Here is an 18,744-nt window from a genome sequence, read left to right as displayed (position 1 = left end):
ACTTCTGATTAGATGCAAACTGTATTTCGTTATCCTGTATTGAATCATGTGTAATGACAATAAAGTTGAATCCTAATAATGCTGCAGGCAGATTGCAGGCATGGTTGAGTTTCACTCACTCACCAAACCAACCATCAGACCTAAGCGTACTATTACAATGTTAGCCTCCATGAATAAAAGAACAGAAATGGTGGATTTCCTTCCCTCATTGAGTCTTTTTATGGTCTGCTGTGATATGAGAGTGAAAAGGCTATGCTGACATGTTCCAGATCCAGGTTTTTGTACACATGGATCACTGTCTTTACCTCACAGTTGATAGTAATGGGTCTTAAAGTACAGTCAACTGCTATTTAGTTTTAAAAGAGCAAAAATACGTAAAAAAAAAACCTCAGGTGATTTTGTGGAGACTTTCTGCATCGTTAGTTGTGATGATCTGACTGCTTCCTCTGAAAAACTCTGGTTTACTTATAATAAACCATCGTTGCATTCATAGCTGCTTCAGAAACACTGCTGTGTAGTTACTGATGATGATGATGAACCGATGGCAGCTTTCTCACCTTCAGTGACAGCCTCCACTCTCTGGGTCGTGAGCAGGTCAATCAGCAGAGTTACTCTTGAAGAGTCAAAGATATAGCCAGGGCTGGCAAAGCGGTCCAGAGCATCCTGTGTCGCACCTGCGTCCATCCCCACAATAGTTACCCCCTCGTCTTTCAGATATTCAGCAGACCAAAACACAGGATCATCCGAGTCTTTTCCAGCCACTACAACCAAATACTGTGGGGTTCCCTGTTCTGCGCGGCCTCCTGCCTCAGCAGTGAAGAAGTTCTCTTTAGCGTAGGACAGAGCTTGTCCAAGATTTCGTGGTTGGCCTGTTTGTGAACGCAGTCGGAAACGTCGAGCAGCGGCCACGATCTGCTGCTTGGTTTGATGAGTGTTGAGACGAAAGTCAGCTCTGACGTCCTGACCGTACTGGGCCAAGCCGACACGGTAACCAGACGCTCCAACTTCCAGTCGATTCAACAGTCTGAAAAGCTCATTTCTAAACAGGGTAAACTGATTGGAAGCTATTCCACTGTCCACCAGGAAGAAAATATCTGCAAACCTGTCGACCAAAGCTGAAGAAGACAGAAGCAAAAGTGTTTTAGTACAAGTTCATGCAGAGTTTTCAGTCTACAACAAGCCTGACGCTCATGTGATCTACTACCTCACAGTGCTCAGAGGCACAGCTGAGGATGGACCAAGCAAAATGTGTATTTTCAGCTTTCTGTTGATTCTTGTGTCCATGTCAAAACTGTATTCAGGTGTTTCTTAGATATAATTAATCGTACAATAAAGAGACCAGTGTAAACTGTATCAACCAATCAGCTTTCTTTACCTAGCGTCTGATTCTCCAGACTGAGACAGACAGTTTCCAGCAGGCTGTTGGTCTGATCCTGGAGCTTCTGGTAGCTGTCACTGGTGAGGACGAAGCGCTTAGAGGGCCAGTTAGCGATGGTTATAAGCTGTGCCTGGTTGATCTCTCCGACCCCGATGGCGAACACGATGACACCGTGCTGCCTCAGTCTCCTGGCAGGTTCCAATACGTCATCAGTGGATTCGCCATCTGTGATGACCACAGCAATCTGAGGCACACGGCGGTCAGCTCGGCTGCCGGCCTCTTTGGTGAAGTACTCCTTCTGGAGGAAGTCTATGGCTTTGCCGGTTTCTGTGCCGCCTCCTCGGTGGGTAAGGTTTTCCACTGCAGCCAGCAGGGAATTCTTGTCCCTGTGATCCGTCAGCTGGAACTCCGGATAAGGATCATCGCTGTACTGCACCAAACCGATCTGAACTTTGTCGGGGTCGATTTCAAAGCCCTGGATGGTGTTGCGGAGAAATGTGCGGATGTCCTGAAAGCTTTTATCATCGATGCTGGACGAGCCATCAACTAGGAAGACGATGTCACCGACGGTGACGTTTTCACACTCTGGATAGCAGCAAAAGAAACTCAGTGTTCATACACAAGTATTACAGGAAGATGACACAAAGTCCCAAAATAACATTATCAACTAAGGTCCATTAATTGTGATGAACTCACTATGGAGTTTTTAACAGGCATTACTGTATAAGATGTTCTGTCTCCTGTTCTCTACTATTAATCCCACTAACCCTCTACGGTACACACTATGAGCTCACTGATTTGTTTTTGTTTTTTTGGATGCTATACCATTGTGAAAAAGTGAAAAATATCACATTTTAATGGAGTAAACAGAAATATATCAGTAGAAAAATGAATTAAATTGGTGTCTCAATTCCTTTAAAAAGGATAAACTAGACTTTTTAGTCTGGAGGCAACACTGTACCACTGAGAATTAACAGTTTGTCTTTGAAAGCAATCACATGAAATGTACAAAAGCACATGAGCACCTGGATTATCCTGTATCTAAACTCAGGTTTCAAAGACAGCCTGGCATGTTGCATTCAAGTACCGACCTCTGACTGTCTGAGCAGCGACGCCACAGAAAAGTGCCGCTGTGATGAGGCTGAAGAGAAGACCTGTCCTCCCCGTCATGTTGGGACCGCTCATGTAGTTCTTTCCTCCTACACCAGCCACCAGACGGAAAGTGTACCAACAACATTGTTGACATTATAAATTACGTGAACATGCTTTCATGCATAATGACGTGACTTTATTTTTTAATCAGTTAATTTTACAAAGTCTAGTCGTTTGTCCAGATGAAGCTTTGCAAACCTAAGCCGTGCTGCCGTGCACTTTTTTGGAGCGAACAGGCTTTCTCCTGTGACTTTGCCCACGGGCGGATCTACAGGGCTAGCATGGGGTGGCATGTGCCTCCCTAAAATAATCCTATACCACCCTTTTGCATTTATATAGCGCTTTTCGAGACCCTCAAAGCGCTTTACAACTCCACTATTCATTCACTCTCACACACTGGTGGAGGCAAGCTACAGTTGTAGCCACAGCTGCCCTGGGGCAGACTGACAGAAGCGAGGCTGCCATATCATGCCATCGGCCCCTCTGGCCATCACCAGTAGGCGGTAGGTGAAGTGTCTTGCCCAAGGACACAACGACCAGGACAGAGAGAGCAGGGGGATCGAACCGGCAACCTTCCGGTTGCAGATGAGCTTCCCATCCCCTGAGCCACGGTCGTCCGACATAGTGTGCCCCTCCCCCACCCCCTACACCAATGAAATGGTTCCTCCTGTAGCTCGGGACCAACTTTATATCTTTGTGTCAGTAACAGCCGATGCCTGTGGTTGTCCCAGAGTGCATTTGAATCAACACCGTGCGCATTTTCAGCTTTCACACACAAGGTTTATTGTTCCAGTCTGGAAATGGAATGAAGGTTAGTGCTGTTAACGCTGGTGCCTCCAAATGACATGACTGATGTACAGGCTTTGGAGCGTGATGTCACGGGAGGGGGCGTGGTCAGAATTTTTGGTTGAGGCGCCATATTTCTGGTCCAAACAAAGCGCTAGCGAAAGAGGAGCGAAAGCACACGGTTAACACGTACTTGCTGTGTGGTCGTAATGTTAGACGCACGACCGGCAAGAGAATAAGCTTGAAAATGCTTTATCTTTTCATTGTTTCCCCACCTGGAGGCATCATGAGGGTAGTTTTATTTGCGATGCGCTCTGAGGTCATAGCAAATTAGAACAAACATCCTAAAGAGTGATTTTGCAGAACTATGTTCTATTTATAGAGTTGCTATCTGACATTATTGCAGACAAACCAGCCTATAAAATGGATGAAACACATCGTGACTGGGTTCCAGTGCTACACACTCTGAAATCCCTGCTTCAAACATACCACCATGCCAATCAGATTACTTCTTCCATGTGAGGGTGGAGAGGTGACCCTTCTGGGTAAGATGGTGAAGGTTTGCTGTGTTCTGCTGAACAGTCTGGTAGTAAAACCAGGGAGAAATGAAACTTGCTCTTGTTAAATACTCTTAAAAGTCTTGTGCTGGAAATACCGGCAAGTTTTCAAACGATACATTAAACTGAGTAGTGTTAGTAGTGGGTGATATTATGTAAACGCTGTCATGATTTTGTGTAAACATGATGTTCTACAAAGTGGTTTTAATTTAAAAAAAAAAGAAAAATTTGTTTGTTTCTTTATTCAGCTTTGGAAACGTGGATGTGTCCCTCCAGAGATTTATAATTGTGAAACTGGTTCACCTTGTACGCGCTGACTCCACAGACAATGTACGTAAATATATCAGGCTGAGTGAATAGCGGTTGGTCTTCAGGGTTTCTGCTCCACTGCAGTATTTCATACGGGTCCACATTTCCAATGCACGCTATTTTTTGCAAGTACCGTCTCTGTGCATCCGGACACAATCTTTCTCTGTACCGCCCTTTTTCTTTTGAGCTGCTTTTAAGCATGTTTCTAACAACCGTCCCTCCAACTCACCCCTGAAATATGGCGCCGCGCTCCCACAATACATTGCTCCGATACGTCAATTCCAAAGCCCTATACTTACTGCTTTGATGTATTGTAACCATATATGTACAATGCACATTACAGGATGTAACACCTGCATATGTGTAAAACAAATGGCTTTGGTTTCCATGACACCCTGAGAAAATTTCTCTAGTTTTCTAATTGTACTGTTATGAACTTTAACCTTTACCATGCTGAGGCCTGTCCACCTGACCTCCTATGTCAGGCGTTAACGAGCACGCCGATGGAGGACCCCCAGCGGTGACAGTAGAGTCCAGCTGGCTTCATGTGTCGATGAATTAAGGTTTCTGTCTTAAATACTCGTGTTCCATTTCTCTCATTGATTATTCTGAATAATAAAATGCTGTGAAAGGTTTCAGTGTTAAACAGACTGTAAAATATATAACTGGACTAACCGGCTTTATCTACAAACAAGGAATTTTTTTTTTATACCTGATGAATATTAATTTTATTGTTTTGTGACTTTGTAGCCAATATTGATAAAATCCCACTACATGGAGTTTAATTTCAAAATTTTCTATATTCTATCGTACGTCTCTAACTAATTATCTGTCACTGGTTACATTTTTTTTGGTGTTTAGGACAAATAAAAAAAGGTTCGCTCGAGTCAGAGAATAATCTGAAATCCAAAGATGAGTTATTTATAACACAGACAACACAAGAACCAACATTTTTATATTTTGCCAGTTAGAAATGATTTCAGGGACTTTGATTTTGAATCATTCTAAAACACTCAAATCAGAATTGTTAATAAATAATATTAAATATTGAGGAATTTCAAAAGTAAATACAAAATAAAAAGACCATAAGTCTAACCTCACTTTGATTACATATAATCATATAATCAATAAGCAAATAAAAAGCAAAAGTATAAGAAAATAATGACATTATTTAAATATTCGTTTTAACCTCCTACGACCCAAACTCTTCCACGGCATGCATTTTTAATTTCTCTTTGATATTTGGGCATATTAGGGCACGATAAATGTAAAAACTAAGAATTACCAGATTTTTTTTTACCTTATTTTTGTTTTTAAGAAAAATGAGAGCCACATATGAGGATATTCATTTAAAATTTTGATAGAACAGTAGCAGTGTAATGTCCCCGTAAGTGGATATCAGGCCCATTTAGAGTAAAATTGAGTATTTTGATCTAAATAACCCAAAATGTGATGTCCACATATGTGGACGCCAGGTCCTAGGAGGTTAATTATGGCCCTGGTACTCCTTCGTAGGCAGAATGAATTTTCTACACATGAGCTGATGAAGATGCACATAAGAACATGCAGGTTGCACTTCTGTAGCTCATCAAGAAACACCATCACACGCAGTCACCACAAAAACCTGCTGAGGTAAAACACAGCAGGTCTACACCAGGGGTCAAAGTCCAGTCCTCGAGGGCCGCTGTCCTGACACTTTTCCACGTGTCCCTGCTGCAACACGCCTGAATACAATTAGTTGGTCATTAGCAAGACTCTGTAGAACCTGACTGCATGCTGAGGCGGCAACCCCTAACCCTACTCAGGTAAATTTAATTAAATGTGAGTGTTTGGAAAAATGTACTTTTATTGCACCGTGTTCATTCACTCATGAGCTGCTGTAACATGAATCAAATGGCTGAATTGCACCTCAGCATGCAGTCAAGTTCTAAAGAGTCTTGCTGATGATCTACTGATTTTATTCAGGCGTGTTGCAGCAGCGACACGTGGAAAAGTTGCAGGACAGCAGCCCTCGAGAACTGGACTTTGACACCCCTGCTCTACACTGAAGTGGGCAGATCTGAAAACATGCTCAATACTGATCTGAATCTACGAACTATAAAAATCTGCTGCTCCAGTGATTTGAGTCAGCAGTGTCAGTCCATCCAAGCAACATTCATCAAGCAGCACATTTTAAATGAATCCCAATCTGAAGAGGCGGCTGCATAGGCGTGCCAAGGTAAGAACCACGCTCGTCTTTTTGGGCTGAAGCGTTAATGCCCAGTCCGCTCTGACACACCGTGAACTGCTGCAGCTCAGTCTGTAGTTTGAGCTTCACTAAAAGTCTCAGCAGACCAGCAGCTGCTTTCACAACATCTGATTCCAAAGAAGAATGAAAATCACAGCTGGGATCACAACAAAACTGACCTGTGATCAGACATCATCAGGTGATATTTCAGGAGGAGACAGACGGTAAACTGTGCATGCAAGACGTCTCTTTAAAGCTGAAATCATTTCCTCTCTGACACAACAGGAAATCCCAAACTTCCCAAATTGACCCAGAAAAATCTGCACATTTTCTCTGACTGCACAAGATTAAAGAGAGAAAGACGTGAACCCACTTACAGCTCTGCTGCAGCAGCATCAGCACCTCTGCAACCAAACACAGCTGATCCAGAGCTGCAGCTCAGGGCTGCTTTTAGAGGAGGAGAGGGGTGATGGCGGGGGTGGAGGAGGAAGGGTGGCACCTCCTCCGGCTCCTCCCGTCATCTTCCTCATTAGAGGTGGATTTACATGTTTCACTTATGAATCAAAAGGATTTTCTGGTCACACTGAAGCATCTGCGTGCTTTTAGCTGGATGTGGCTCCAGCAGCAGAGCTTAAAACCATCTCAGAGTCTGTTAAAGTCTTGCTGAAGAGTTTCTAACTGCTGGCTTCTCTGAGCTTCTTACTGTGCCCTATCCAGTCTTTAAATCTGACGTTATTAGCCGAGTCTGGGCCCAAACTCTCCTTCAGGTCCCAAAGTCAAACGAACACTGCAGCATCACTGAGAGTTACAAACTGTCTAAATTCTTTCATCTTTAATAAAATGATCAGCGTTGCTGCTTTACCAGGTGTAACAATTAAGTTTAACATCCAGGCATTCAAGAAAACAGAATTTATGAAGTTGAACAGAGTTAGAAGTTAGCAGGAAGTTAGCTCGCTAGCTTCCACCTAAACATGATATAACCAGACATATTCTGACTGAGAGATTTCTGAAACATTCAAACGTACAGCTCTGCTATCACTTCCAACATAAATGAAGACAGAAAACTAAACAGCAGTGACGTTTGTAGGGTTACTGAAGTTGGGCTAGCTGCTATATAATGATGTGCTACGTGATCGCTAGCGACACAGCTATGTTAGCATAAACACAGTGAAGCTGGAGGATGAACGCTAACTTTTTTCCACTCGATAAAAGTTAACGTGAGGGTTCCTGATGGTTAGAGACAAATGCAGTCGCATGGCAGGATGCTGTAAAAGGACCAAACTTCAGTCAGGAGAACAACTGAGATAATCCATCCACAATACGAGGTTAGTCATTAATATACTGCTACATGGGCTGGGCTGGAGTTACAGCAGAAGGGTTTAAAACTGAGCTTTAAAATGAACAGTGGTGATAAAAACTGAGAGAGGCCGACAGTGATCACTGACTGTTTTTAGGGGCTTGTTCAGATTAAATAGATACAAAACATTCAAACTCCTGGACGAGTCGTCGTTTTGGTCGGCCGGTTGCTCTGGTGAAGGTTCCAGGATTATTCCGGGTTTTCTCCATGTGTGGTGTAACAGTCACAATGGTTGGTGTCTTTATAAGACAACTCAAGTCGAGGGTTAATGTCGTCATCGGTATGCGCCACTGCCCTCTCTGTGTTTGTGTGGACATGTGCTTGCACGCTAGTGCATGAGGAGGGACGGATTTTATGTTTTACCTCTCCAGACACCTTTTTTTTTTGCAACGTTTTGGGTTGTACGAACACTGCGCGCTATGTTTGTTAAGCTGCAGCCGTTCAGCCGGGCTTATATGGTTGACAAAGAGTAGGCGTATTAAGGAACACGCTGTGGAATTCCCAATGCCAGTGTGAATGTGTATTCTAAGTGTTAAGTGCTAAGTGTTTTTACCACCTCCTGTCAACCACTAAACACAACCCGACGTTACATTGGGTAATGACTCCACCGTGGTTCACTGGAGTCTCACAGCTTTAGAAACGTCTCTGTGACCCTGTCAGGCTGTAGATGGTGCTGTGATGTGCTGCTGTCTGAGATCTTTGTCAGGCCTGAGTGTGGCAGTGAACCTGAACTCAGCTTTGCAACAAAACACAATCACATAAATTCATTATTGAAACAGGGCGTTACTGTTTCACACAGGAGCAGGTAGCTTTGGATTACTTTTCCCCTTAAAACTACACTTTGTGTTTACTCAGCTCATCTTTGTCTAACATTAAAATCTGTATCTGACAGAAATCACGGAGTGGCCAATTAGCATTGTGTCGTTTGTGCACAGTACCATAACTTGGCTGAAATATAGAGAACAGTATGCAACCCGTCTGTAAGCTAATAACACAGCACAAAGACAAACAAATATCTAAAAAATGTCTAAAAAAACTTTTAAGGCGGCCATGATGTCAGATTCTTTCAGTTCACGATGACTTTTGTTGAAAACCTCAGAAAGACAATCTTCTCATTAAGAGAATAAAAGAAAGCAAAAAGGCTTCTGTGTCACATTCCCATGAATCCAGAGCTCCTCCTTTCCCTTATCTTTGTCTGTTTGTCCCACTCTCTCCCTCCCCTGTGTGCAGATGTTGATCCCAGTAGGCGTGTCTTCCAGCTGCAGCAGCACATCTGTAACTCATCCTCCGTGTCCCCGACGTTTCCTCTCCACCTTCACCTCATCGTTACAGCTACGGGACGTGGTCGCTTCGGACTCGCTTTAGCTTCTATTTCTCGTCTAGTTTTCAAGCGACACAACTGAATTCAGACTTTGACATCTCGACCCTCCCTCCCGCTCCTCTCTGTGAACGTTAGATCGTCTGACCTGTTCTCGTGGTCTGAGTCTGTGCTCGGTCCTTGTGTTCTTTATTAAAATGCTATCGTTACATCACCTGTCTCCACCTGCTGGCCATTAGACAGACTGCAGGTTTAAGGCAGTGCGCGCGTGCATGTGTGTGTGTGTACGTTTGTGTGTGTGTGTGTGAGACAGAGAGAGCTGGATGGGGAGAATTCATGTTGGAAGGAGAACATTTGTTTTCTGAGGAAATTCTGCAGAAATTCTGTGTGAACAGGGTGAGAGGCAGGGTCAGCAGGCTGTCACAGGGCTCTCATGTGTAGCACATTTATTATTATAGTTATAATTATATGTGCAGTGGTTCAGAGTGTGAGGAACATGTACAACACTGTGCAACAAATGTTCACTTTTTCTCTCATAAAATTAAATGTTTGTACAAAAATCTGAACTGCAGAGCTAAATTACGACATTAGTAACATGTAAAATATGTAACAATTCACTGGCTGACAAACTTTAATGAAAGCTTGTCTTTCTCCGTGTTGGTCGCTGATGGGCCCAGACTGGAACGCTTGGAGCAAACTCGTCTAATAAATGCATGCTCAATCATCCAGGTAAATCCTAAAAGGTTGATTCTGTTCACCTGGATGCTTTCAGTGGGACAATCGTCCAGGTGACGTCTTCAGTCTCAGCTGACTGCAGCTTTCCAACCTTATAAACAGGACATTTGCACAATGGTCTTTGATCAGTGGTTGTTGATCAATGGTCATGGCAATTTGCATATTATTGATGAAGGAACTGAGCTCACAATCATTATGCAAATGTCCTGTTAATGAGGTTGGAAACCTGCAGTCAGTCACAGCGCCTACAATACCACCATGGATGCTCCCTGATGCAGATTTCACATTGTTAAACAAAAAGAACAAGGAGAGGGGGTTTATCTTAAATTCACATACAGCACAGGAATATATTAATCAGTATTATAGTTATGTCAAAATCTACACAGATGCATCAAAGAATACAGCCAACCAAAGTGGGATAGCATTTATAGTTCCTGAGTTTGGTATCAAGGTAGGGAAAAGGATCAGTGACGATTTATCAGTGTACACAGGTGAAATGGTTTCAATATTGTTAGCAGTCCAGTGGATTGAAGAAACGAAACCACTAAGATCTGTGATATGTTCAGACTCGAGCTCATCACTGGGCAGTCTGCAAGACAGTCACTCAGACTGCAGACCTGACATTCTGATAGAGATCCAGCTAACACTATTCAGAATTATTATGATGGGGCTTATGGTCACATTCTTATGGGTATCAGCGCATCATAGAGTTAAAGGAAATGAAATGGCAGATAGTGACAGCAAAAGTCGCAACAAGGAGACCGATGGTAGATATGGTTATTAGTGTGAGTAGGACGGAGCTCAAGAGTAGAATACGATACAAAATGAAGGAAAGGTGGCAAAAGCAATGGGAGGAGGAGAGGAAAGGGCGATGGTTATACAAAATCCAAAGGAAAGTGGGGGAAATGAGAAGTACAGGACAAAACAGGAGAGAGGAGACAATTATATCTCGACTGAGATTCGGACACACTGGTTTAAATAGCACATTATTTTTAATAGGTAAACACTGTACAGGGGAGTGTGACTGCAGTAGGGCACAGGAAACAATAGAACATGTTTGGTTGCATTGTCAGAAGTATGATATTGAAAGGAGACAACTGATCAAAAAGCTGGATGATATGAAAGTGAAGTTGGACTTGATTGATTTCGCATGAGCTCTATAAGTGAAAGTTATCAGGCTGTATTTTGGTTTTTAAGGCAGACCCATTTGTTCAAGAGGATTTGAATATTTTATTTTATTTATTTATTTATTAATTCATTTATTTATTCATTTGTCATTTAGGTCCACACTCCACACCAGTTGGTGGCGGTAATGCACCATTTTGCTGTTTGCCAACCGCCAATAAACCCTATACAGAAGAAGAAGAAGAAAAAGAAGAAGAAGTCACAGCAGTTTACGACAGTTCGTATTGTGTTACGGTAGAGTAAAGCGGTGCAGCTGAAGTAAACATGCGTGTCACTACCCGATCCGTACCGGAAACCCGATCGGCACCACGCATGCGCAAATCTTACGTCACTTCCTCTCTTTGCCAACATTGCGACAGTTAATGTAGTTGAGTGACACGGTTAGCGCCCAGTTAGCTCCTAGCATTTCTCAACAGCTCTGCCTTCTTTTCGATTGCCCGGGACATTTAAACAATGGATAATCCGTTTACAAACAAATTCATGCTTTTCTCCTCAACAGAGAGCGTTCCCCGATTGAACAACAGCGCCGTAAAATAAGAATGGTGCTGAATTACAGACTTAATAATACTGACTTAGTAATGTGTCACGTGAAGATTCATCAGCCAGATTAAGTGTTTACTGACAATTGACAGTGATAGCGGACATCATCATCACTATTCCAACAATCCTCTCCACACAGACAAGCATAAACACACTCGGCTATCACTAAATCAAATTTAACACGCATTTGTAATGACGCTATTTCAGTTTACAATACGGTTCATTCGCTCGGTCAGCAGGTGGCAGTATCCTCGTACACTGGGGAGTAAGCTGCCATTAAATGAAACCGAAGAAGAAGAAAAAATCTGCACATGCGCAGTATGGATCGGGTAGACCCGATTTGTACGGTCCGACGTTGCACATGCGCAGTAAGGATCGGGGAATCCTGATCCGTAACTATCTTTTTATTTTTCGTTTTTGTCTACATTATATTGAAATGCTTCATTATTGCAAACATTTTAAGAGATACTTATTATTCTTTTTTTTTTTCTTTTTTTTTTGCCTGTCCTGTTTGGCTCTTTTGCCATCAGAATTCACAAAATCACCATCACTATGAGGTGATACTTATTATTCTTAACATCTTAACAGATACTCTGACCTGTAACTATCGTAAAATGCTTCGACCGGAAGTAGACAACTTCGCACATGCGTGGTACCGATCGGGTTTCCGGTACGGATCGGGTAGTGACAATGCGATAGTGTGAGAGAAGACTGCGGTAAGCTATAAACGTGTAACGTTGACTGTGAATGAAGGCGGTTTGTCTCCGTTAGCTTCCCTGGTTGGCTCGGAGCATTGTAGCTAACGCCGCGGTGCTAAGCTAGTGGAGCAGCCGCAGTGCGTGTCGGGAAAGTTGAGCGGCCACACCGAGGGAAGTTTAGTGTCCTCGGCTCGGCTCCAGCGTCAGGGCGCAAAAACAGCTTGAAGTCATTGCGCCGGTCTCCGTGAAAACCTCTGACAGTTTTAAAGCTTCGCTCTAACAGAAACAAACTGGTTCATGGCTGAACTTCTCTTATCATTTGCTCAATAAGCGCGAACTCTCCCTTATCTACACAGAAGGAGCCCTGCTGCTTTTACTGGACCTGGTGAAAATGTGGTGGTACTGAGTCTCCGCGTCCGTGCTGTGTGCCCCGATGAGCTCCGTGCAGACCCCACAGGTGTGTTTCTTATCCCTGCAGCTCTGTATGACTTTGTCAGGTTGTTTCTAATGATGTCACATCATTGTTATATTTCTCTGTTTTCCGCTTTAAAAGTACTAATCAGCAGACTAACCTATCAGTGAAATTATTCATCAAGTTAATGTTTGCCATGAGTCCTCACTTAGTATCAGCTCTATGATCCAGTCTGAGCAGCAGCGACCCTGCTGTCAGTGAGGAAACCTCCAGCTGGTGATGCAGGAGATGGGACACTCGGGTGGAGGAGCTGCTTGGAAAACGTGTTGAGTAGGTTCTGAAACACAGACAGGAAGATAGAAACTGTCTGCTCCTCGGGTCACAGCAGCAGGAGCTCTGTCAGACCTTTGTCACTGTTCAGAGCTGTCACTTACAGAAGGCACGGTTATTTCTTTAATGATTGCTGTATAAATAAAGTTTATTTGAAGCAGGAAGGAGGGTAAGATGGTGACTTCTCTGGGAGGATGTGCTGGATTGCAATCGCTTTTCCTAAAATAAAGCTTTGGATGTGTGACACCGGGATTGTTGGTGCTGCTCTGAGAGGAAAGAAGAATACTTACAGATGTGATGTAAGTTTAAATAGTGGCTGAACTCGCTTGAGCCAGCAAGAGACAAATGAATATATTTTTTAGACTTTAGGCAAAACAGGCCCACCCTTCAAAGTGCACAACGAAGCACCACACCTGTCAGGTTATTATATGTAACCTCGGTCTCTTTTTTTTTTTTTTTTTTTGCCTGTCCCGTTTGGTTCTTTTGCCATCAGAATTATTGTCTAAAGGCGAAGAAAGATGCCCAACGGATTTACTTTACCAAATGGACCAAATTTACCATCCCAGCCTTGCCGTAATGGTCCATTTGATTCACCTTTTATTGTTTATTTTATTTTTTATTTTCACTTGCTAGATACGGGACAGACTTGAATGAGGAAAAAAAGGGAGAAAGAAAGAGGGAAAGAAAAACAGCGGGGAAGAGGGACGGGGAAAAAAGGGCAAAAAACAAAAACCAACAAAATAAGCAGACAAAAAATACATATATCGATCACCTGGATCACCTGTTGAGAAAGAAAAAAGAAAACAAGCAGAAGAAAACAAGAGTAATAGAATAAACAACATCACGATGATCTATGTGAATATGACAGTAAATACTAAATATTAAACATTATTGTGCAGCACGTAAGATCGACAGCGCACAGTGTGCTTTGAGGTAGGAGCCAAAAAGGGTGTAGTTTGTGTGTGTGAGCACCCGTGTGTACACCTGTGAGCATGAGCGCGCTTGTATTTAAAAGGTTCCTTCATGTAATGATCTGCTAGAGGGTGTGGGGGGCCACAGTCCCATCCTCCAGGGCATGAAGCAGGTATGGAGGAGATCAAGACTCCAGACATCCAGAGGCCCCCAGAACACAAGAGACCAAGGAAGACCAACAGAGGGGCAGCCGCGCCACTATCCCAGAAAGAGCTGAGGAGAGTCCCAGATGAGGGGTCACTCAGCAGCCGTGGAGCAGAAGCCAGGGGGGGTTGCAGTGACGTGCCCGTGAGCTCCGCCGGCAGCCAGCTGTGCCAGAGTGACCGAGCCTCAGGCCGAGAGGCCGAGGGCACCCCACCCCCGAAGGAGCCCGAGCGAGCCCCAGGCTCCAGGCCCCGACAAGCAGCCACCAGGAGTGAGCTGGTGTGTACCTGGACGCCCATCCCCAGACACAAAGAACCACTAATGCACCGATGTCTGAGGGCGTCTGCCACCGGCAGGGGAAGTGGTGGGGGGAGATGTCCCCAGAGAGGTGGCGTCTGATACCCAACCTGACATATGGACACAGACATACAGGCACACACAGATACAAACATCCATTCCCACCCTCATGCTCTCATATGCAATTACTCAACACTCACCCAACATGGAGACAGACATAGAGAGACACTGTACACACAATCACACTCCCCAAGCGTACTCTAAGCCCCGGGTCTAGGTACCCTTGCCCCTGGAGGGGGAAACTGCACCCAGACCCAGGTGGTGTTACCCTTTTCCCTGGGGTGGAGAGAAGCAGACCGCCCCGACTCCGCAGCAACAGGGCCCCACATTCCAGACCCCAGTCGGACGGCCAACTCCTCCTCCTAGCCCCCCCGCTCCAGCAGGCCGCAGAGAACGGGGGTGTGAGAAGACTCCAAACCTCCCTCCACCCGCTCATATGTAGTGTTGATGCATGTGTGTTCTAAGGTGCATTTAAAACCCAGGAGGGCATGGAGCTACCTGCCAGAGAGCAGCAGGTAAGCGCATAGCCCCTCCTGATAGCCATCGATGTCTACATGTATTTAAAATTGAGAGGTGGGCAACGACGCCAGGGGTGAGGTTGTACTCCCTGATGGTCTTCTGGATGCCGTGTAGCGTGCCCACCCCCAAGATCCTATATGTATGTGTAATGAGAGTGTGAGTAATGTGAATGTCTAAGTTGTGAGATAAAATTGAGGAAGAGGCAGCCAGAAGGGGACGGGGGGGGGGGGGGGGGGGGATGCCTCCCCTGCACCCTGCTGACACACCTTTACCCCAAGGCCCTGCATGTGTGGGTGATTGTGGTGGAGCGGGAAGAGGGAGGCAGCTGGAGATGGGGAGGGAAGGAAGGGAGGGGCAAGTGACCCCTCCCTGGGGCCAGCTCCCCCGCTGACCCCAGTAGGCACCCCCATACTCTGTAACCCGCCAGGGAAGGGGGGCCCAGGCCCATCCGGACCGGGGCCCAGTGCAGCAGTGCCGCCTGGCCCCACAGAGCCCGGGACAGCCCACCCGACCCCACCACAGAGAAAACTGCACCCACCCCGTCATCCACCCATCTTCCAGACTACACAAGACAATAGACGCCCAGGCTGAGATCTTCCTCCACCTCTCCTGCATCTCCCCCACCTGCTGAGTGAGTTCCTGAAGAGAGGAGTGCTCCTGCAAGATGTAACAACCTCCCCCACCAGTTGAAGAGCCCCCCAGTTGGCTCGATGCACTGGCGGCACCCTGCGCCAGGGCTGGGCCTCCATACACCCACCCGCCCACAACCCCGGCAACACACCAACCAGGACCCAAGCCCCCGAGGCCCAGCCAGGACTGCAGCCCAGAGACGGAGCGCCCCCAGAACCTCACGCCCGTCCCGGACCCACCCAGGGGCAGCCAGGCTACCAGGTCAGTAACCCACGTCCGTCAGCACAGACCCTCCCCTAGCCCCGCTGCACGCAGCCACGAGGAAACCGTCACCTAAGAGCCAACGGAGCCCTTAAAAGGCCATGACCGCTACCCCGGGTTGAGCCCCCCAAGGAAGATGCTCCTGGGGAACCCCCCGACGCCCTAAGCCTGTCCCTACCCCCACACCAATCACAACAGTGAAGGTGGGACCAAACTATGACCCCCCACCCCCACTAGGTGATGGAGCTGATCAAAGGAGCCCAGAGCAATTGATCTGATGTGGTGGCAGAGGCTGTATCAAGACTAATGTAATCTAATAGATAATTTCTATATTGGTTAGAATTAAGATTATTTTTATTTTTCCAGTTCATGAGGACTGTTTTCTTGGCTATGCATAGGGCAGTGAAAACCATATGGGCTATATTCTTTTCTGTAGTGACATTATCTAAGCTGCCCAACAAGCACACTAAAGGGGAAGTTGGAATGTTACATTTCAGACGCTTTGATAAGTCTTCACATATCTCGCGCCAAAACTTCTGAACTGGTGACAGAACCAAAGAGCGTGGATGTAATTGTCCAGTGAATTGGTTTGGCAGTGTGAGCAGTTGTTGGTAGACATAAAACCCATCTTGAACATCCGATGACCTGTATAGTGCACTCTATGTAGTATTTTGTATTGAATTAATTGAAGACTGGGATTTCTAATTAGATGGAAGGTTTTTAAGCAAATCTGAGACCAGAAGTTTTGGTCTAAGTTAACTGATAAATCCGCTTCCCATTTTGCAATAGGAAGTGATATTGATTCATCTGTTTTAGAAAGCATTCTGTATATTTTGGAAAGTAATTTGGGGGTTTTAAGAGTAAGAAATTGAACCACACTTGGTGGTGTTTGTAGTTCAGCTTGATCGGGTTTAAATCTCTTTTTTACTATGGATTTAATTTGTTGATATTCTAAAAATCTTTTCTTGTTGATCCCATATTGTGTAACTAGTCTGTCAAATGAAATAAATTCTGTTCCTTCTTGTATATGTTCTAAATATTTGATACCTTTACCACTCCAATCTGAAAAGTTTATTATATTATTGTTTTGTAATATGTCAGGGTTGTTCCAGATAGGTGTACGTTTGCATGGTGATTAATGAAGACTCTGTACTTTTAAAGCGGAAAACAGAGAAATATAACAATGATGTGATATCATTAGAAACAACCTGACAAAGTCATACAGAGCTGCAGGGATAAGAAATACACCTGTGGGGTCTGCACGGAGCTCATCGGGGCACACAGCATGGACGCGGAGACTCAGTACCACCACATTTTCACCAGGTCCGGTAAAAGCAGCAGGGCTCCTTCTGTGTAGATAAGGGAGAGTTCGCGCTTATTGAGCAAACGATAAGAGAAGTTCAGCCATGAACCAGTTTGTTTCTGTTAGAGAAACTCCCACCATGCTGTCAGAGAAGAGCTAATGTTGAGGCTTTTGAAGCATTCATGTCATTGGATGTTTGAGCTGATAAATGGTAGATCTGAAATCTCTAGATTATTGCAAAGTGCTTGTTCTACATCTAGCCAAGGTTCATCTAAGAGGGTATGTTTTTGCCATCCTGAGATAAACTGAAGCCTGTTGGCTAAGAAGTAGTGCTGAAAGTTAGGTAGTTCTAATCTTCCTTTATCCTTGGTCTTTTGTAGTGTTTTTAAACTTATACGTGGGGGTTTATTTTTCCAAAGGAATTTGGACATGTATGAATCTAGAGATCTGAACCAATCTTGTGGCGGTTTAGTTGGGATCATTGAGAATGAATAATTTATCTTTGGTAAGACCATTTTATAGCGGCAACCCTTCCCATGAGTGATATGGGTAGACATTTCCATCTAGCCAGATCACCTTCTACTTTCTTTAAAAGTGGGATATAGTTTAATTTAGTTAGATCTGCAAGCTTGGGAGAAACATTAGTACCTAAATATTTTATATTTCCCGATTGCAGTGGAGTAGAAGAAGAATTATGGAAGGAGCAATTAATCGGAAGGACTGTAGATTTTGACCAGTTAATTGAGTAATCTGATATTCTTGCAAAAGAGTTTATCAATTCAGTCACCCCACAGATATTGGTTTGTGAATTTTGGAGAAAGAGTAACACATCATCCGCATAAAGGCTGATTTTATGTTCCACGTTCTTGCATTTTATTCCCTTAATTACTGAATTCTGTCTAATTGCTGCTGCTAGTGGTTCAATAAAAATTGCAAACAGTGAAGGGGAGAGTGGGCATCCCTGCCTGGTGCCCCTCAGGAGACAGAAGCTGGAGGATGTCTGGTCATTTGTTCTGACACAAGCTGTTGGGGAATTATATAACATTTTTAACCAGTTGATGAAAGAAGATCCAAAACCAAATTTGTGTAAAGTTGCAATAGAAATTTCCAGTTAACTCTGTCAAATGCTTTTTCTGCATCTAAAGAAAATATTGTAGTTTCAAGGTTTTTACTGTATGAGTAGTCATTAGTGGTAAAGATACAGGAGCATGATTGCTGACAGCTATAGGATGAATCTCAGTGTCTGAAATGTCACTCAGCAGTGAGCTGCTGACCAAAAAATAATCCAGACGAGAGTAGGAGTGATGAACATGTGAGAAGAAAGTATATTCCTTACTGTTGGGGTGAAGGGAGCGCCATGCATCGCAAAGACCAAAGTCGCTCATATACTGTTTGATTATATTTGTGGACTGCCAATTACGCTGAGTTCCTGTTGTATTCAGCCTATCCATTTCTTCATTTAGTCCAAGGTTGAGGTCGCCTCCAAGAACAAGTGTGCCATCTAAGTGTTCAGAGAGTGCACTAAAAAAACCATGAAAGAATGAGGGATTATCAACATTTGGACCATATACACT

General features: G+C 44.3%; 2 protein-coding genes across 4 annotated transcripts in view; one reads left to right on the top strand and one right to left on the bottom strand.

The window, feature by feature from the left end:
• The window catches only part of LOC134637598 (collagen alpha-4(VI) chain-like), a 70,637-nt gene extending 63,792 nt beyond the window's left edge, over positions 1-6,845 (bottom strand). Inside the window, exons 1-4 of one of the 2 annotated variants that reach the window (XM_063488055.1) lie at positions 6,787-6,845; positions 2,470-2,577; positions 1,376-1,963; positions 558-1,115 (exon numbers count right to left, since the gene is read on the bottom strand). In XM_063488055.1, the coding sequence (XP_063344125.1) occupies positions 558-1,115; positions 1,376-1,963; positions 2,470-2,563 (1,240 nt within the window). In that variant the 5' untranslated portion in view covers positions 2,564-2,577; positions 6,787-6,845. The remainder of the gene's footprint in view (positions 1-557; positions 1,116-1,375; positions 1,964-2,469; positions 2,578-6,786) is intronic. The other variant, XM_063488054.1, reaches the window with a different exon arrangement.
• A 5,397-nt stretch (positions 6,846-12,242) lies between these two features.
• Positions 12,243-18,744, top strand: part of rpp25l (ribonuclease P/MRP 25 subunit-like) — a 110,609-nt gene continuing 104,107 nt past the window's right edge. Inside the window, exons 1-2 of one of the 2 annotated variants that reach the window (XM_063486643.1) lie at positions 12,243-12,260; positions 12,599-12,699. In XM_063486643.1, the coding sequence (XP_063342713.1) occupies positions 12,676-12,699 (24 nt within the window). In that variant the 5' untranslated portion in view covers positions 12,243-12,260; positions 12,599-12,675. Of the gene's footprint in view, positions 12,261-12,567; positions 12,700-18,744 lie in introns of those variants that run through there. The other variant, XM_063486642.1, reaches the window with a different exon arrangement.

This window comes from Pelmatolapia mariae, linkage group LG10_11 (genome assembly GCF_036321145.2).
Source record: "Pelmatolapia mariae isolate MD_Pm_ZW linkage group LG10_11, Pm_UMD_F_2, whole genome shotgun sequence".
NCBI lineage: Eukaryota > Metazoa > Chordata > Actinopteri > Cichliformes > Cichlidae > Pelmatolapia > Pelmatolapia mariae.
This window is presented reverse-complemented; position numbering and strand designations above follow the sequence as displayed.